Source organism: Petromyzon marinus, chromosome 8 (assembly GCF_048934315.1).
Source record: "Petromyzon marinus isolate PM22_M1 ecotype Great Lakes invasive population chromosome 8, UKy_Petmar_22M1.pri1.0, whole genome shotgun sequence".
Taxonomy (NCBI): domain Eukaryota; kingdom Metazoa; phylum Chordata; class Hyperoartia; order Petromyzontiformes; family Petromyzontidae; genus Petromyzon; species Petromyzon marinus.
Window position 1 is genome coordinate 18,909,806 of NC_133674.1, and position 20,815 is coordinate 18,930,620.

The following is a 20,815-nucleotide window of genomic DNA, read 5'->3' on the forward strand; positions in this document are numbered from 1 at the left end:
TTTGCATCATCAGCAAGTAGCTATATTATTAATGGCAGACAAATGTGATTAAATGTACTTCTTGAAAGCAATTAAGCATTAACATGCTCTGTGCGAGGAACAGTGATGTAAGTTTTCGTGCGATGCGTGCGTAAAACAAAGATGGTACAATGATGATTATGCATCTAATTTTGCAGTTGTTACATTAAAAAAGAGGCCTAAATTAACACCACAATTAGTAACGCTTTGTTTCCACCAACAGGGACCCTGGATCTCCGTGTGCATAATTATTTATTTAGTCATTTCACCCAACCTTTATGAATATTTATTTGCTCATTTGCACATGTATCCATTCATTATGGAATGGGGAAAAAAGCTCAACACTGCTGTCATTAACGCTGCCTTATACAATCGAGGTGACAAGGTGGCTCAGAGGGTCAGAGCATTGAGCCACCACAGCTGAGATCCTGGATTCACATTCGGGTTGCATCCATCTGTGATCAACTTGGTTTCTCAGGTATTGTTCATGGGTAGTCTCTACCCCTTATGCACAAATATAACCGTGCAAAAAAAACCATCATATTAAATTTGCCTTTTAGCAGAATTGGATAAATTCCAGGACAGAAATAAAAAAAAGTATCAGTTTAACTGGATTCCGACCAATATTTCTCCGTAAGTAAAGCCTGTGGGAAGATGCTGCTGTGCCAGAGTGTGTGGGCAACCGAGGTCAATTTGAAGGGATCGCAGAATTAGCTCATCTCATTTGAGATGCGATGCTCCATGTGAGATCCGAGTGGATATGGCATCTCGTGACATGTCCATAGCACGTTTAGAAACACATCGCAGTAACAAAACCATTGTCTTATAACAGATTTGTTTTAAATATAAATTGATAGTTTTAGGCCACGATTCATAGCAGAGAGAGCTCTGGAGTCAGCTCCAAAAACACAAGCATTACGAGTGATGTACAAATGCGTTCACAAGGCAGTGTCATTGGTGATAGTTGAGCCTTTTTCTGCATTCACGTGTAGACCACTGCACCAGGTCGGTCTCTTGGGGTTGATCCATTCACTGAGCGGGCTCTCACGCTTACGTTTCCGCGACGTGCAACGCGCTACGCTCATTATTTCGCATCCAATTCATTTCCAAACATTCTCTCCTCGACGGTGTCCGACTTCCCCGCATTCTCGCGCGCGTGCACCTTCACCCCAAGCCGGACCTGGGCAATGCGACAGGGCCCGACTGGTCGGCGCTCAGCAAGAAGGAGTGCTCCAAGTACGGCGGCAGCTTGAGCGGCAAGGCGTGCAAGTTCGTGCCGGACGTGGCCCTCGTGTCTCTGCTGCTCTTCATGGGTACCTACTACACCACCATGGCGCTCAAGAGGTTCAAGACCGGCCGTTACTTCCCCACCACGGTGAGCGCCGTGCGCCTTGTCGAGCGGGTGTCGCGTAGTGGTTGGCGCGCTACGCTACGAGCCCGCCGATCGGGCTAAAGATTCCCGGTCGTGGCTAACGCTCGTTGTGAGTGATGACAGATCTTATTCTGACGCATTTTTGTGGGGTCGACTTGGCCTTATAGTGAGTACCTGTTGTGGTGTGGTAGGTAAAAGCGGCCGCTGCGTGTTGCTGGTCACAACACCCCTTTCATGCACCGATCGGACCTTAGGAAGTGCTCGCTAGCAGCACTCGTCTCAATGTTTGTCTCTCTGCATGCGTGCACGTGGAGCAAAATGAGGGGCAAATAGTACAGCACCAGCAGGAGGCGTGGTCATGATTTATTGGTTCGTCAACTGATGTTGACTCTTACACTAATAATACATGCAGGGATTTGTGCGTGAAAGAATGAATGATTTTAATTCACATACGTTGGAAGTATTTGGTTCACATGACTCCTGCAGCCGCTTGATTTGTGACATTTGCTACACCGTTAACAAAATGAATCGCCCTTATCTAGCACCACTGAGATACTCGGATTGATTCCAGGCGAATAAACCGGGTTAGAAGGTGCTATGAGATGATGATCTCAGCCTGGCCAAAAAAATAACGTATGAAAAGAAAAAAATCATGTTATCTTTGGTTTTGCTTTTAATGAAGATATCAGTAGGACTGTCGTCAGTTTGACGAACTTTTTTTTTTTCTCTGTAGGAAGGTCGGTGGGCAAGTATTGCCCCTTAGTTCATTGTTATGAGATTTCAGAAGCAGTTCTGAGATGTCTCCTTCCATCCATGGGCCGTCCTCTAAAATAGGACGATGCAGTGCTCTGCCAGCGCTCTTCACGTGGTGACATAATGGGCGGTGGTGGCTACTTACCGTAACCTGTAATCCAGCACTGCGGAGGGCGAGCGTTGGTGGGTCACCGCACAAATGTTGCGAAATGCTCTTCCTGTGGGCGTCGGCAGTGCAGGCAACGTGGACCCCACGTGTTCCATCTGTATGGAATAGCGTTTACCCCTCGCATGTGTGGGTTTCCTTTGGGCACTCCAGTTTCTTCCCACATGTAAAAAAAAAAAACCGCATTGAGTGATAACACCGTAATATGTAGAGGACCACAGAGCTTCGGCAATTGTTGGTGCCTGCTCATCGCGGGGCTGACTTCCTACTTGTCTGTGGTTCTTCACACCTCTGAGTCGTTATCTCTCTACGAGAGTGAACGACCGCTGTGCTTGCGCTTTACACGTTGAAGTTATTATTATCATTATATCACGATTAGAACAAAAACTATTGGTGAAAAATAAAAGCAAAATGATCGTAATAAAAATAACATATACATGTTTTTAATGAGGCATTTTTAAGGAGCAGCTAACAACCCACACCTGCCTTCCCAATGTCCCTCTCACCTCAAAAGGGCCCACCATCCACTGAGACTCGAAGGATTAATCCCCCAAACCCCTCCACCCCCCTCCCGTGGCGTCCTCCTCCCCACCACTAGGTCAGGAAGCTGATCAGTGACTTTTCAATCATTTTCTCCATCCTGCTGTTCTGCGGGCTGGATGCGCTCGTGGGCTTAGAGACGCCCAAGCTGCTCGTTCCCAGCGAGTTCAAGGTCTGCCTCCGGGATGAGGCTCCACCGTCGAGATTTTGCTCTTGGTTTTTTAGTTGTTGCTGCGTGTGATTCGCAACTGAGCTGAGATAATCTCTGGAGGAAATCTAAGCCCCCCCTCCCTCTTTGATTCACTCCTGCTCCTGCAATCGGGGGAACAAGAAGTAAAATGTCGAAACGATAGACCTCTGAGTTTTCCCTCTTGCGGTTATTTTGTATTCAACACATGCACACTTGTTATGCTATCATTAAATGAAAACAGGTGTGATTTTATTCACGGTAATTTTCAACCAGTATATGTGGTGTCCAAATAACCCATCACATCTGGTTCATCATATACAATAGTGAAATTTTTTTGTTAACACTATATACACAGTGCGTAAAAATTATTTAGCAGTGGCCCAGTGGTTAGTGACCTTGGAGATGAACGTGAATGACATATCCATCGCAAGCAAAGCTCAGAGGTCTTCCTTTAGGATAGAGAATTATGACCACGGAAGCTAACACTCTGTACTATGTCTCTCTTCTCGCTGATCTTTCCCTTCGGATGCACAACCCTGTGCTGACCGTGCTCTCTCTGCTCTCCTCTATCCGCAATTGCGTTCTCTCTCTCCTCTCGGGTGCCCAGTGTCTCGCACGCCACCTACCCCCTACCCTCTTCCACGGCCTGCATCTCCCTGCCCTTTGACCCTTCACCACGTCTCTGGGTCCCTCCCCGACTGTCCCATCTCTCCTGATCTCCTGTGCCCGGGCCCTCCTGCAAACACACATGCGCTGCTTCGTCAATTGTTTCTTGCTCGTAGATCCGTAAGCTCATCAGCGACTTCTCCATCATTCTGTCCATCTTCACCTTCGTGGGCCTCGACATATTGATCGGTCTCGAGACCCCCAAACTCGTGGTCCCCACCGAGTTCAAGGTAACGTCCTGAATCCAGGCGGTGTCTGAGTAGCAGGTAAAGATCCTTCACAGCATGCAGCTGTTGGAGTTGTCATCTGTACCCCGAGATAGCTGTTTGGATCGTCAGTCAACTTTAGGGTTGAAAAGATGACCCCTGTATTATTGAGCTTCTATATATGAATGAGCCATGTGGCCTCAGTGGTTATCGCATTTCCACATATATATGTTTCACCTAATGGCCAAATTCCACTCTCGTATATAAATACACGATCACATTCAGGAGGCACAGCAGCGCTTTGTTTAGCCACACCAGGAGCTGTCTCGTACCTTTTTTTTTAAACCTGGGTAGAGCTCTTCGGAATCCATATTTTAAAAGTGCCCTTTTTAAATATTTGTATCTTTTCTCATTTTTATTCATTGCAATCACTTCTGTGTGCTCTGCTTGCTTGGCAGTTCCTGAAAATAATAAATTTTCAAGTTTTTTTTTCAATATTTTACGTATAAATGTTCTTTGTTTAAAGTTGCTATGTTATATTAATTAATGGGGAACATATTCAAATGTGTTTTCCAAGTTCTACGTAGTTAAACACTTTTAATTCACTGTATTACCTGTGAAATGTCATCAGAGTGATTTTGCACCCTGCGTGTCTAATATTTTCTTTCCCCTTCCCACACCCACTTCTCATTTACAACCCTTTATGAATGAATAAATGAACGAGTGAATGAATTATTCTTCCCACCATTGCCCTTTACCTCCTGCCCCACCTGCTCCACTCCCTTCCCACTCCTCGCTCCGCATCTTGGCAAAAACCCCCGAATGCTTGAACCCCCGTTGGCTCCCCTTGACCCACAGCCCACGAGCGCCAAGCGCGGCTGGTTCGTGCCGCCGTTCGGAGGGAACCCCTGGTGGGTGTACCTCGTGTCCGCAGTGCCCGCGATCCTCATCACCATCCTCGTCTTCATGGACCAGCAGATCACCGCCATCATCGTCAACCGCAAGGAGAACAAGCTCAAGGTCACAGTTTAAAAACAAAACAAAAAGACAGTAAAACCTTGGATTGCGGGTAACTCGGTCTGCGAGTGTTTTTACAAGACGAGCAATTTTTTAAAAATACATTTTACTTGATAAACGAGCGAGGTCTTGCAATATGAGTAGTACGTGCAGTATATGCTTTGTCTGCCGAGCATCACGTGATCACAACTGAGCCAATGGTTCTTCTCTCTCTCTCTCGCTGCGGGATTGTGGATAATCATCTCCCATGCTCGGTCTCAGTCGGCGTGCCTCACTCGTACAGTCAACATCCGTGCGAGCGTATACTGTTTACTATAGTACTATAGTGTTGTGACCACGTGTATACTGTTTACTATAGTACTATAGTGGTGTGACCACGTGTATACTGTTTACTATAGTACTATAGTGTTGTGACCACGTGTATACTGTTTACTACAGTACTATAGTGTTGTGACCACGTGTATACTGTTTACTATAGTACTATAGTGTTGTGACCACGTGTATACTGTTTACTATAGTACTAGTGTTGTGACCACGTGTATACTGTTTACTACAGTATAGTGTTGTGACCACGTGTATACTGTTTACTATAGTTCTATAGTGTTGTGACCACGTGTGTACTGTTTACTATAGTACTATAGTGTTGTGACCACGTGTGTGTGCGTAAAGCATTTTTTTATTTTGTGTCCAAGTGTAGTGACTGTTCTTTAGTAACTGTACTGCAATAATGCCCCCCCCCATGAAATCCTCAAAAGGAGGCAAAAGCAAGTGTCATTGGATAGGTTCCCTGTTACTGGTAGGAACGAAGTTGTAAACTGAGTGTACCAGCCTGGATAGGTTCCCTGTTACTGGTAGGAACGAAGTTGTAAACTGAGTGTACCAGCCTGCAATAGATTAATGTGTCCGTCCGTCCGTCCCCTTTCAATACTTTAACGAAGTGAAATCTTGTGCTGTTGGGGTGTAAAAATAAAATTGCGCAAAATTCCAATGTCCCTACCAGCCCACCCTGCAGGGACCTGTTAAAGTCGCACAAGAAGAAACAGATTCCAGTGAGCCAACAGATGGCAGTGATTCCGTTAGTGACAGTGAAAGTCGTCCTACACAATAACCCTCCTCCTCCTCTCCTCTCTCTCGTCTCCCTCACACCAGCCACGATTAAATTTAATTAATACATTTGATTACTTTATATTAAATGTAAATAATAAAAATATAAAAAAGGTATTTTCTATTAATCATTTTTCTTATGGGGAAATTCGCTTTGATATACGAGTGCTTTGGATTACAAACACGTTTCCGGAACGAATTACGCTCGCAATCCAATGTTTTACTGTATATGTATTATTATCACCCGATGTGTTAAGGACATTTTTTTTTTAGCATGATGCTTTTTTTTCTTTTCTGGAATGTCTTTGCTCCTGGAGACCCACTGAGGTTTGTTTGGCTTCCAGCAAGTTTAGGAGAGCCTTGGTCACATTTACAATTTTGGTTGTATTGCGTAGAATGCCGGCTGTGGCAACAGTGCATGGTAATGGGTGAGACAGTTCCCTGGCTGCGTAAAAATACGATGGTTTGCTCACACCACTGCTGACAGAAGGGCGTCCACTAGGGGGTGTTTTTCCTACTCTTACAAACCAGCCAGACATCTTGGAAGAGTTAAGAGTGCCCACGCTTTACCCCACAATACATAACCTAATTGATCGTGATCCTTGACGCATCTATGCTGTTGGTTGGACAGGGGATGCGGGGGGCGGTCAGTGGGGAAGGGAGGGATAATTTAAGAAATTTTCCCCTTTCTTTCAACTGCCGTGCTTGGAGAGTGAACCAAATTCCTCTGATTTCAAAGTCCAGTCCCCAATTACAATATATATCCCAAGAAAGCATTGGCCACCTTATAATAAAGTTTGTATGACCCACAATGTAATTTGTGGCCACAGCACGCGCTAATTTATGAAACAATTCCTGACCGCATATGGCTTAATTTTGTAATATATCCCCATGTGTCCTCTTTGAATTTGATCAATGCCTCTAATATTCAAGGCAAGTAAAAAGACGCTGCTGGTCTTTTAATCCAGGTGCATGTGGAGAATGCAAGGAGTCAGGGCCGTAGCTAAGCGTCCCTTTAGCCCAGGGCAAAGTGCCACCCTTGCGCCCAGCTGCTGTGCCACCAGCACCGCTCCACCAAAGTATGTGAGCCACCAAAGGATCTGGAAAATGTTACAATGGGTGGGACTCGTTTGCAGAATGTGGGAGGGCTGGTTACTATAACAGGCAGTGATGTGGCACCCAGAATGTTGTCGACTGAGAGGAAGACCCAGAATAGTGGTGGTCTGAGGCTGTAAGAGTCCTCCTTGCAAGTCAGACATTGACTTTGCGATAACTGTGGATTCTTGATATTTAATCAAATTCACAAGGGTTTTGGTTGAGACGTCACTGTGTAGTGGTCCCTCTCTTTCTTATCATGTCATTGTTTTTGCAGAGTGCACAAGTTAGTGGAAGGGGTTTCCCTATTCAGTTAACCTACCCTTGTGAGTTCCACACTACACTGTGCAGCTTGCCAAGAGATGATGCTGCTGCTACTGCTGCTGCTGCAGGTGGTGGTGGTGGTAATGGCAATGGCGGTGCTGATGGTGGTGCTGCTGCTGCTGCTGCTACTGCTACACATGGCGGTGCTGATGGTTATAGCAGTATTGCTGCTACTGCTGCTGGTGGTGGTTGACCCTGGGTCACCGCGAACTTCTCCTGGCTGTGTGTTGTGGGGGTCTCACAGAAAGGCTCCGGGTACCACCTGGACCTGTTCTGGGTGGCCGTGCTGATGGCCACGTGCTCCTTCCTGGGCCTGCCCTGGTACGTGGCCGCCACCGTCCTCTCCATCGCCCACATCGACAGCCTCAAGATGGAGACGGAGACGTCGGCCCCGGGAGAGCAGCCCAAGTTTCTCGGAGTCAGGTGGAGAGCTTGGGAACGCATGGCGACGTGCCGTGGCTCCGGATCAAAAGACAAACACCCCCCCCACCCACCCCCCGTATAGCCTGGAGAGACTGCTGGGGCAAGTGCTGTTAACGAGTAGTACCTATGAAGGCCTGAAAAGTACACGAGGGGGTGGGTGGCCAACACCACGCCCGGCCGTCTTTGTCTCCCCAGTGGTGATGTTTTACACACCGCACCAGGTACTAATTTGAGGCTGAGTCGACCTAGGGGATAATCGCCGGGTTCGTCAAGCAGCGCGCTAACCGCTACACCGCCGCTCCCCAAATCGGGTTTTGTAATTGCAGGTGATGTGAGCGAGTGATTTATGAATTAGATCAGGGTCCTCGTGATATATTTTCTTGCAGTCCACATCATAAAATTGGCTTGTGCCATCGGGTCAAAGGACATCATGTATTACGACACGATATCATATTGTCATAATTGTACGGCATCATCTCTCTCTTGTTTATCTTGGGTTGCATCTCAGTCGCCTTTATCTCTTGTCTATGGCTTCAACATCATCTCATTAATCTGCACATTATTGCATCTCTTGGTTAGTCCCACAAGCTATATGGCTTCCGGACCGCCAGCATTCGAATAAATTGAACGGAGTGGCAATGTCTCAGGCATGAGTGGCGTGTTGGGTTGTTGCCAGACCTGTTCTTCTGAGAGGTTGCATGGATTCCTTGACTGGAAAAAACCCTGAGGTGGAGTTCACTGCCTATCTGACCTGGAGCTATGGCAACACCACTGATAACACAGCAGTGGGTCTTGTGTTGGATAAAACCACCGGAGTACGGAGAGAAAAGCCACGCACACAAGGAGATAACACCAGAAAGGTCTGCAATTATCAATCGAAGAATATTTTTACTGTCCGACCACATCCTGGCCACCTCGCGGCACAGAGGAATCGGACGTTTCATACATTTGTTGTTATCTGCCGACGCTCGTCTCCGAACCGATGGATCACAGCGGTGTGCCACTGCAGCCAGACAGGATAAGCGGCTTCTGCTGAGTTTTCATGGAAAATTACCAGATCAGCAGAAAATATATAACAGCGACTCAAACTAATTGGGCAGAGGCTACCATTTTGCCAACAGCAACAACAACAAAAAACTCAACGCATTCGTAAATAACACCGTCTTAAAAAAAAGGGAAAATATCTAACGGGTGACGTTTCGGGCAATGGCCGTATATGCAAACATGTTTTTATTTTAGGTGGCTATCGCTCTCTCGCACTCTCTCCCCCCTGCTCGCGCTGCAACTCACTCCGTCCACCTCTGTAATTCTACCGATTCTAAGCAAAAGCTTTTGCCCGAGCGTGGGTGTCTCACCACGGCACAGTGTGACATTCGTGTCCTCCATTCCACAGGGAGCAGAGGATTACCGGCGTCCTGGTGTTTGTGCTCACGGGAGTGTCCGTGTTCCTGGCTCCCATCCTCAAGGTACTTTGCTACGATTCCACGATGAACAGAAATATTAATCGAGCCATGCTGGGACATTTGAAGAATATCCCAGCGTGGCCTCTTTTCTCGACACGTCAAGGGCTACATGGCTCGATGGGCTCCCCCTGCCCACCCCATGGCTCCTGTCTCTGGTGGCGAGATGTTAACTACCTCACCTGGTATACAGGAGGTCGTAAGTTCGATCCAAACCCTGACGCCTGGATTTTTCTCTGGGTCCTCCGGTTTTTCCCTCCACATTTAGAATCAGCATGCGTTTACAGTATTTGACTGCTATAAATTTCCACATGATAAGCTACTTCGTTGGGCTATCATTTGTGGCTGGGTCGCTTCTAAAAAAGAGCTGTATAGCTCAGTGGGGCTTACCTGGTAACATGAAAATAGTAAATAGAAAAAAATCCCACGCCCTCCCTCCACCGCCATATCTCCCTATCCCTCCAGATTAAGAGAAAATAATTATTTGCTATACTTTCCAAGGTTTAATGCAGGTTTTATGTTGCACTTTCCTAAAATGAACAATATAATTTTTTACATTTTCTGTTGTATTTCTCTTTTTATGTTTTGGACAAACGCAGCTCTAAAGTAAAATTACTCGAGATACAGCATCTATGCCGTATCCTGGTACCACACTGACCCTGTGGCATCACGACTGCTTCCGAGGATGGACCAGTTGAAGGGGCCATCTTTCCCGCTTATATAAGGGTTTGCGTTCAGTGGTCAGAGCGCTCTACCATGGCACTACGAGGCAAGAGTTCACTCTTATTGACCGGTGTGTTAAGACGGCGAGTGCCTCACAACGGCAGGTTATGTCAGGCACCCGCTTTGCCAACCTGACCCAGGGATACAAATTAGTGGGTGGGAATACATATCTGGTTCCGTTGGGGGGAATCAATTTTAATTCAGCAGCGTGGCCCTGTAATGCTGCTGTGGGAATCCAGGCCATGCCCAGATCCTTGGTGCACAAATTGAGCCGCCAGCTCCCTTGATAAAGTGCCCTTACAAACGTGGGAACCGTGAGGTGCGGCAAGACTAAGAAACCTGGGCTGTGCGTGTTCACGCATGACTTGCATTTCAATCTCGTCGTGAACGTTACGTTTCTGCTGTGAGCTGTAGTTGTATAGTGTTACCAATAGATGTCTCTCTACCCCGTCGGATGCTTCAGAAATTGCACAGGGATTCTCACAGGGGAGGTGTTAATGGTGAAAAATATACATAATATTTTAAGGAAGTGTGCATATATTATTAATTATTGATGAGCCCTGCTTAATAATTCATGTGGTGGGCATGGCTGTGCAGCTTGCCGGAGAGTTTGCAAAATTAATCTGGATTTTTTTAAAGCCAATATTAACAGTCCACCCCTGCACGGCAGGTACCTTCCTGCAGTCTGTAACATCGTGCAGGCTGTGGCCTGAGAATTGATGGCGTTTTTTTTTGTATTCCTTGCCTGCCCCCTCCCACTCCAACCCCCAAATGCCATGCTGCAGTTCATCCCCATGCCAGTGCTGTACGGAGTCTTCCTCTACATGGGAGTTGCGTCCCTCAATGGAGTACAGGTCTGTCTGCCGTGTCGGAGAGCCCGTTCCACATGCCAACGCGCCATCACGGCCACGGTGAAGGATTAAACGAGTAACGAGATGGCCATTTGGCTCAGAGGTCAGAGCGCTGAGCTGGCACTGCTGAGATCCTGAGGTCGAATCTGCGAAATTGCCCACGGTTAAATTGGATTCTGGGTTCCAAGGTGTAATGAGTTTGTGGTCTCAGTCCGATCACCAACAATTGCATAACAAAAACTATCAAACAGTATCACCATTTGGTTGTGAAATTAATGTGTCTAACTTCCAGCACTGAGAATTAATGTTAATGTCACCTAACGAACGTTACTGTCACCTAATGAACGTTACTGTCACCTAACGAACGTTACTGTCACCTAACAAAAGTTACTGTCACCTAACGAACGTTAGTCACCTAATGAACGTTACTGTCACCTAACGAACGTTACTGTCACCTAACAAAAGTTACTGTCACCTAACGAACGTTAGTCACCTAATGAACGTTACTGTCACCTAACGAACGTTAGTCACCTAATGAACGTTACTGTCACCTAACGAACGTTACTGTCACCTAACGAACGTTACTCTCACCTAACACAAGTTACTGTCACCTAACGAACGTTACTGTCACCTAACGAACGTTACTGTCACCTAACGAACGTTACTGTCACCTAACACAAGTTACTGTCACCTAACGAACGTTACTGTCACCTAACGAACGTTACTGTCACCTAACACAAGTTACTGTCACCTAACGAACGTTACTGTCACCTAACACAAGTTACTGTCACCTAACGAACGTTACTGTCACCTAACACAAGTTACTGTCACCTAACGAACGTTACTGTCACCTAACGAACGTTACTGTCACCTAACACAAGTTACTGTCACCTAATGAACGTTACTGTCACCTAACACAAGTTACTGTCACCTAACGAACGTTACTGTCACCTAACGAACGTTACTCTGTGGAATGAGGTCACAGGTTGGATCTGGACATAGGTTCCCCGCTGGAGTTGCTCCCTGTCCTGGGTATTCCCAGCATCGTCCTCTCTTTCAGAGACATTAAAAGTCCCAGTTTTGTTACCTGTGTAATAATAATAACAATACACAATTGAAGACAACGCATTTACTTCCAGTGCTCTCCCCTTCTGGTATTGTGATGCATCCTTCTTCCCATTAAATATCCCGGGTAGCTTTTCAAGGTGGCTTTCATTTTACTGACATGCACAGTAAACACTGCCCCCCCCCCCCCCGTCCATTACAGTTCATGGACCGCATAGCGCTCTTCATGATGCCAGCCAAGCACCAGCCGGACTTCATCTACCTGCGCCACGTGCCCCTGAGGAGGATCCACCTCTTCACCTTCATCCAGATTGTCTGCCTGGCCGTGCTGTGGGTACTCAAGTCCACCGTGGCCGCGATCATCTTCCCCGTCATGGCGAGTCCCCGCCCCCTTCATGCACCCCTCCCCCCCGTCATGGCGAGTCCCCGCCCTCTTCCTACCCCCCCCCCCCCCCCGTCATGGCGAGTCCCCGCCCCCTTCGTGCACCCTCCCTCGTCATGGCGAGTCCCCGCCCTCTTCCTACCCCCCCCCCCCCCGTCATGGCGAGTCCCCGCCCTCTTCCTGCCCCCCCCCCCCCGTCATGGCGAGTCCCCGCCCTCTTCCTGCCCCCCCCCCGTCATGGCGAGTCCCCGCCCTCTTCCTGCCCCTCCCCGTCATGGCGAGTCCCCGCCCCCTTCATGCACCCCCCCCTCCCCCGTCATGGCGAGTCCCCGCCCTCTTCCTGCCCCCCGTCATGGCGAGTCCCCGCCCTCTTCTTGCCCCCCCCCCCGTCATGGCGAGTCCCCGCCCCCTTCCTGCCCCCCATCATGGCACTTGGCACATCAAAAGGTCGTTATGGTAGTGGCAGTGCGAGGCAAAAGCATCTCAAGAATAAGCGTAGGGATGAGCATCCACATCATGGGACCTCCTTTGCCAGCAGCAAAATATGATTACTCTGATAGTGCATTGTCTTTGTGCTGTACGCCTCTTGGCGTCCTCTGGTCTCACACCGTTTGAGACGAGGCTCAAAAGAAAGCTGTCTCTGGTGTGGACCAATCAGTTTCAAGGACAATGCATATATTATCAGAGTGTTTTTTGTTTGCATTCTGGCCACAAGCATTGTGGTTAATTCAGACATGATTCCTTGTAAAAGGTTTCAGTTTGGTGTTTAAAACATCTTATATGACTTTACCGAAATAGCCAAGAATATGAATCACTGCAGTCACGAAAGCTTTAAATCAAAATCTTAACACCTGTTCTGTTGCCAGAAAAAATGGGAATTACCTATTATCAAGCGTAGGGATCGCAAGTGGCTCAAGGGGTAACCGAGATTCATGACACGCAATAGGGGTGTACCACACATCAGCCTGAGCTGCACATCCTCGTACCTGAACATAAAGAAGTTCATGATTCTAACGCCACAACTTAATTATAATTGGTATATTAACGTAAGCATTTAACGCAACTGTGTTATATATATTCTTGGTTCTTTCGGTAAAGTCACGTAGAAAGGAAACAATAATATAATAAAAATAAATTGTTTTATTTTATATTTTTATTATTTTATTGTTTCCCTTCTACGTGACTTTACCGAAAGAACCAATAATATGAATCCTTGCAGTCACGAAAGCTTTACATCAAAACTGTGTTAGAGTTAAGTTTGGTAGCTTATCCAGCGTATACTGTTGTGTCTGAAGTCAACCGGCACACCCACAATGCTCTTGATGCCACCAGCAGCTGGCCGTCACTTCCTTCCTTCTGCTTGATTCCACGGTGGTTGCACAGCTGACAATTTGAGGCTGGGTTGGCGCAGCGGTGACTATGCTTGACGACTGACGGTCACGTCCTGAGTTCCGGCGTGACCCACCCCCCTACCCTCTCGCGTTGTCACCTTTATACGAAGGTGACACACGAGCCTGTTGTCTCCTTCTTATTAACATATTCTGTTTTGTCGTTGTGGGCCTCGTCAGGTGCTGGCGCTGCTGGTGGTGCGCAAGTCGATGGAGTGCGTCTTTTCCCAGCACGACCTCAGCTGGCTGGACGACATCATGCCGGAGAAGGACAAGAAGAAGAAGGAGGACGAGAAGAAGAAGAATAAAAAGAAGAAGAAGAAATCCAAGGGCGGCACCGACAGCGAGAGCGACGACGTGAGCGCCCGTGACCGATGAACCGCAGCCCTCGCCAGCCGAGCGGCGTTTGAGGCCGGGTTGGTGCGGCCGCACGGAGAGGCCGGCAGGGCCTTGCCCTAGATGTTACAAAAGTGGCTCTGCAAGGTAGCCACGAGAGGGCAATGTCGAGTGTTAGCCCCCCCCCCCCCCGTTTGTGTGATGTTCTTCCGTTACCTATCACATAAATAGAAACTACCATTCGTACATTCATGGGATTTGCCAAACATCACAATGCATTACCCCATGCTGTTAAAGAGGTCATCCCAGCCAATGTCGACGATGCCTCCACATCTCGCCATCGCCTCCTTCCTTCTGCTAGATCCCACAGCATTTGCTCAGTCAACAGTTTCCCTCCGAGATTCCTACGTGGAGATCTTCGGCCGACCCCCGAGTGTCCGTCTCTCGCTTTATTATTCCCAGGAGAAGCTGAGGCCTGTCGCGTCTGCGGAGCAGCTGCGCGCCGAGCTCCTTCCCAACAGCCAGATGGATCTCAAGGATCGCCGGTAATTGCCTCAGCAGCTGGCTCCGCCGCAGCTAGCGGTGCCTTGTCGATGTCCTCATCGTCGTGAATTTAACGTTGTTCTGTGATTGTGACCACGGTTTTCTCTGTGTTTAACAGGCTTACGTTTCTCTGAGCACATCTCAACAGTACTAATCACTTTCTTTGCTCTTTTGTCTCCTCCACTGCTTCCTTCCTTGCTTCTGTGATTCGTTGCTTCCTTCTGCCCGTTGCAATTCCGTTGCTTCCTGCATTGCTCTTTGTGATACCATCCTGCATTGCTTCTCTCATTACCTTGATTCACCATATATTGAGCCCTTCATGAACGTCTTTATTTTGTTTTATTAACTCCCACAACCAAATTCGTACTTCCCTCTAAATGTTTTTTTCATTACGATTTAATTTCACATGCATATCCCTCCATCATTCAATTCCTCACCTCCTCCTTCACTTTCCTCCCACCCCCTTCCTTTCCTGTATTTCATTATATCTGCCTCGCATGACTCCCATTGGTCCAACTTGCCCTCGATGCCCTTCTAATGCCCCCCCCAATGCTCCATGCCCCCCCCCGCCCCCCCCCAATGCCACCTGCTCATCCCTATCCATCACCCCGTAGTATCACCCTGCACCTAAAGATCTCGTGCCCGTCCCCCACCTCCAGCCCCAAGGCGCAGGTGAGCGGCCACTCGGTGCCACAGTTCAAGATCCAGGTGGACTCGGACTGCGACACGGACCCGGACAAGTCACCGCTGTCCCAGCGCGACCACGGGGGAGAGACCATGCTGTGATCCTGGCTGCTGCGACCGCGCGACTCCGATTGTTCGACTATAATCGCGCGATCCTGGTATCCGTTCTGTGTCATCCCTTCCACCGTTGTGTGATCCCTGCAATGGTTGTGTTCTCTACAACGATTATATTGTCCGTCCAATTGTTCTGCAGTCATCGCAGCCATTCGATATGATCCTTGCAACTGTTCTGTGATCCCTGAAACAAGTATGTGATCCCTGAAACATTTTTGTAATCCCTAAACCATGTTTTTCCCTGCAACCATGCTGCAATTTCTGTGATGATTATGCAAACCCTGTAACGATTATGTGATCCTTGTGGTGAATCTGCACACTGCAACTTTTCTACAATCGTCCTACATTTCGTATGACGACAGCGCATTTCTTTTGACCAAACTGTGATTTTCCCCTGCTACAATCCCCGCATCGATCTCCTTTTTCTATTGACACATCCAAACCGTGCCAGCACAGGTTGTTTTCCACTGGAAATTTTCCACACCGAGCCATGGCCTCGCGAGACATTCTCAATCAAGCCACGCAAGGGCACGGCTAATGCCTTGTTCAATGCGCGTGACGTGGGCGCACTGTGAGGTCACAACGTCGGCACGTCACCTTGCACGCGTTTCGACGTCACGTGTTGCGTGCGTGCGGGCGTCTGTGGCACGGCTCGGGTTCTGCGGTGGAAAAACGTCAGCTGAGCCACCGTGGCTTCTGGCTCGGCACGGCACGGGCCCCGGTGCAGCTTGGATGTGCCAGTGGAAAAAAGTGATACGTCTTGCGAAGCGCCGACTCGTTGAGGCGTGTGCCCCCCCCCCCCCGAGCGAGTGAGGTGATACGCTGTACAGAAGTGGGGAGGAGGGTTTACGTCTTGTGACTATTGGTCCTGCACTGTAAATAGTAGTACGTGTTTATCCATCTCACCGGCTGTAATGTATGTAAAGAAATAAGAAGTGGAAGTAAACAAACAAAAATCTAGTGTTTTTGTTGTTAATTTACATTGCTGAACTTGTCTCTTTCAAATGTGTTTGTTGTTTAGCCTTTAACACTGCTGCGGCTTACGGTGTACCGTACAAGCCTGTGCGTGCAGTGTAATGCTCTGATCAAAATATGTCACGTAAAAAAATTAAGTTGTAATAATAACGAAATTAAATCATGGGCAAACTTATAAACAGTGGTGCTGTACTCTTTGGTTCTTTCGGTCACGTGGGTATAAAATAAAATAAATCACGACGTTTCGGGCGCAACACGAGCGTCCGTCATCAGGTGGGAAAGCAATGTCGTAAAACCTGGGCTCACCACATTCCTACAAACTTGACAGTAGCGCCTGTCTTGTTAATAAGACTTGGATTTCAAATATCTCAATATCACACGTAAAAAAATCAATACAGTAAACTTCTTTCGCACATAGTTATCGTTCTTCGTAACAGCAGTTTGAATTACTCGGCACCTGTTTTACATACGCACTGCATGCGGCACATTTTTATTCTGAATTTTAAAAAAAATGACATCAGGGGACCGTGCGGGATGGCGACAAATTAATTATCAGAGGCCTTCATCCAGCAGTGGATTGACCGTGGCTGATGGTGATACTGAAAACAACACAAGTCACAGCAATGTATTTTTATCTTGACTCAAAGCTTCCGTGACTGCAGGAATTCATATTCTTTGGGTCTTTCGGTAAAGTCACGTAGTGAAATAAAATGAACGTGACTTTACCGAAAGACCCAAAGAAAATGTTTTTTTATTTGCTTCGTTGCTCACGAAAAATGTCTCGATTTCAGAACCAAAGTGTATTGACGCGATCTGTGTGACGGTGTGGCAGTTGTTTTTGGTCGACTGAGCCGTTTATTTATTTCCCAAGCTGCTTTGCGAGTGCGTGGGCTGAGCTGCTAGCCTTGTCCCATGATGCATTGCACTTACCTTTCCCACAATGCGCTGTGCTCAGCGAGAATGCACTCCCTGTTGTTCTTTTTGCAAACTGTGGTATGTTACGAATCAGTTATTTTAAGGTTGTTTTGGTTTTTATTCGCCCTTTGCTCGTGGCAACAATGTGAGCATTACTGATGCGTTAGGTATTTAGGAATATTTCACATTGTCACTGTAATGCGCAGGTGTTGGGATCCTAAAGCCTGTGGGCCATGTCGAGCCCGCTACTTCATTTCACATGTCCCGTGGCCACACGAGGCCTACGACTCTGTACCAGCGAGCAAGATATTGATCCATCACAGTAAGCATTTTAAACCAAACTAATCGGGTATGAGGGATGGACATTTTTCACCTGGCAACACTTTATAATTTTAGTGAAGTCACTGCAAGGGAATCTTGGAGTGATCAGCGATGGCTGATTTGTGTTTCTGTGTGTTCATGTGTGGGCCGCCAAGAGCATTCGAAAGTTCGATTTGGTCCTGAGGATGGAAAGGTTTCCCACCCCTGCGCTATTAGATCATTTAATATGGCTACTGCAGAGTGTCCTGTCAAAAGTAACACAATAGGGGTGTAACGAAGAACGTATTCGACGATTCGTATTGATTATTAAGGCTCGTGATACATGCATTGAATATTGTGCGTAAGAATGGATGTTTTGCTTGTATGTAAACACTATGCAAGTTTGATGCTAATTTAGGCGAATGGAGCAAACGCAACTTTTAAGACGCAGGAAAAAAAAGGAAACTATACAAACGAGATGGCGAAAACGAGATCAAAAAATAATTCCCGAATCCAATCGTGGTCTAGGATCTTGGCAATTCACTAAATAACTCGGGGAGAAAGGTTGAGGCGACGAATGGTTACACCCCTTCAACACACTCACTAAATCGGAGATGTCTGAAAATTAATGGCGCAAAATCCCCAAATGCTCTCGTTTCGCATGGTCTGACATTAAACGCGGGGGGGTGGGGGTCGAAACTGCTGCACGTGGCTGCCTGTCGTTTCATCTCAGGTACCAGGACTGTGTGAACGTTGCCAGACATGTCCCACTTTCTGTGGCAGCCCTACACGTGGGAGTGTGTACATTGTCTGCTGCCCCCGTAGTCCGGAACTCTCTTTATGCAGCCAGCCGTGTTGTTGGCTCCCTGCCCTCTGTTCAAATCCAGGTTCAAGACCTTCCCTTTTGGCCCGCTCTGCCTGCAAGTGACTGCCTCTCTGTGTAGATTTAATATCTCCCCCGTTTATGTACAGGGCCTCGAGATGTGGTCGCATTTATACGCAATGTGAATCCAAATTGTATACATGTATTGCATTTTTGGATTTAAAGCTTTCGTGACTGCAGTGATTCATATTCTTGGTTCTTTCCCTTCAACGTGACTTTACCGAAAGAACCAAGAATATGTATTGCATTGTAAATTCACCCAACTGTAGAATGGCCATGGCTAATGATGATTGAATTGTATGCATCACGTACACCCAATCCTTGTTTTCACATCACCGTCAACTCCTGTTCTTGCTTTGCATTATGAGATTTCACGCTTGACATTTGACGAGAGTGAACAAGCAGATCTAGGGTTTTCTGAATAGGGCCATCCATTTAGTAGGTACGCAAAAATCTGTCAAAACTTCACCCCTCCCTGTACGCACGCAGACTTTTTACACCCCCGCCACCTGAGTACGTACGCCCGACGCACCCTCCACCCTCCGTTTCCTATGGAACGGCCGATATTTAATCCACGCAGAAACGATCAAGGATTAATAATGAACGTGTTTAAGCAAACAGTCCACCGCCGGACGATCTAACTCATTTGGAGGCCAGTGTAGACAAATTATTATCGCGGCTTCACCGCCCCCCCCCGTTTCCTATGCGTACGGACATTGTCAGTAGACCCCCCCATACGCAAGCGAACACATTTGGGTTAACCCCCCCCCTCCCCCCTTCATGCGTACGCACTAAATGTATGGCCCCTTAATGAAACCCCGTTTGTAAATTCGTCGTTTGTTGTTGCCGTAATAGGAATGTCCCTGTCACGGTGTGACGTTAAACATACATGCAGTAAGTTAATCTGCACTTATTTGAATACTTGAATTGTAAAATTCTCTACACACACACACCTAAAGATTGTCGATATAGCGTGATTATAAAGTGTAGTATGTGTATTATATACAAATCAAATTATAATAAAGTACAACTGTTAACTACCATTGTTTGATGAAGTTAAACCCGTGCAAATTTCGGACAAAGGTTGATTTCATTGTAAATTGAGTTCTGAACATATAACCTCCCAAAACTCATCAGCACATCAAGGGTATATGTTTACGTGCAAATAGATTTCTGAGCGACCATCATCTCTGGAAATATGTATTGTGTCTAGTCAAAAGTCAATGTCCTCACAACTCAAAACGATCATTTATAGGTGCGTATCTCCATTTGTGATTGTGAGCCAATTATATAATATCTACATTCCTGTGGTCCCTCCGTAATATAACTAACGTATTGTACTGACGTACCATCAGGTCTGTGAGGTGGGCAGATGGCAGTACAGCAATGGATTATTGAATCGATCTGTGCTAAGCTTTGTGAGTGTGACCCCCCCCCCCCCCCCAAGTCTACCCTCGTGTAGGTGTGGGTTTCCTCTGCGCATGCCAAACACGCGTTTATGGAATTCGCCAAAACATCCCAATACAGGACTCGACTGATGAATTCTTGCGACTCGAGGGAGGTTACGTGCCCCAGATGTCGTCCACCATGAAGATGAAGCAATGAAATCAGCTCGTGTGCACGGACTAAAGGCAATTTTCCTTCACAATATTGAAATGCTGAATTATCGATAGACTATGGGGGCCTTCTTCTTTGGTTCTTTCGGTAAAGAAGATGAATCCTTGCAGTCACGAAAGCTTTATATGGGGGCCTTCATTCAGACTTGGTTTGGTCATGGCCAATAATGACTTGTAAGTGGTACAAGTCTCACAAAACAATTGTACACATTTTACCAACAATGGTAATGAGTAAATACAAAAAAAGTGTTCATAATTAATTTACCATCGTCCAAATTTGTACGAGAGCTCGGCCACAATACCTACGTATGCACCAATGCAACACAAATTGTAAGCTTGTTACTCATGTAAAGCATTCAAGCATATGGAGAAACAATATACAGTACTGTATTAAAGAATATATTTCAGATACATAATATATTTCCAAGGATCCACAACCTTTTGGATAAAATCCATGGTATGTCAGTTCCTCGGTTCTCTCCTTCCAACGCTGGTAATACTTGCTGCTGCAGCGGAAACCTGTAAATACACGGGGACACATGAAGCCATATTTAACATGATAGTCCAGGACAATAAAACTGGTCATGATGGTTGGGGGCATAGTTGTACAGTGCAGCAATGACAGGTCTTTGCTTCTGTACTGCCCTCTGCAGCTCACAACAGAGCTATGGTGGAACACGCTTGTCATCTCAGATCTAGGAACAAT

At 47.0% G+C, this 20,815-nt stretch overlaps 1 protein-coding gene across 8 annotated transcripts in view; it reads left to right on the forward strand.

Moving 5' to 3' along the window:
• Positions 1 to 19,534, forward strand: part of LOC116940335 (electrogenic sodium bicarbonate cotransporter 1-like) — a 58,057-nt gene extending 38,523 nt beyond the window's left edge. For 4 of the 8 annotated variants that reach the window (XM_076065718.1, XM_076065720.1, XM_076065723.1 and 1 more), the window contains 11 exons: positions 1,193 to 1,393; positions 2,908 to 3,021; positions 3,822 to 3,935; positions 4,770 to 4,931; positions 7,696 to 7,874; positions 9,268 to 9,340; positions 10,843 to 10,911; positions 12,176 to 12,349; positions 13,924 to 14,100; positions 14,542 to 14,624; positions 15,237 to 19,534. In XM_076065718.1, the coding sequence (XP_075921833.1) occupies positions 1,193 to 1,393; positions 2,908 to 3,021; positions 3,822 to 3,935; positions 4,770 to 4,931; positions 7,696 to 7,874; positions 9,268 to 9,340; positions 10,843 to 10,911; positions 12,176 to 12,349; positions 13,924 to 14,100; positions 14,542 to 14,624; positions 15,237 to 15,408 (1,518 nt within the window). In that variant the 3' untranslated portion in view covers positions 15,409 to 19,534. The remainder of the gene's footprint in view (positions 1 to 1,192; positions 1,394 to 2,907; positions 3,022 to 3,821; positions 3,936 to 4,769; positions 4,932 to 7,695; positions 7,875 to 9,267; positions 9,341 to 10,842; positions 10,912 to 12,175; positions 12,350 to 13,923; positions 14,101 to 14,541; positions 14,625 to 15,236) is intronic. The other 4 variants (XM_076065722.1, XM_032950025.2, XM_076065724.1 and 1 more) reach the window with 4 other exon arrangements.
• Positions 19,535 to 20,815: the final 1,281 nt, after the last annotated feature.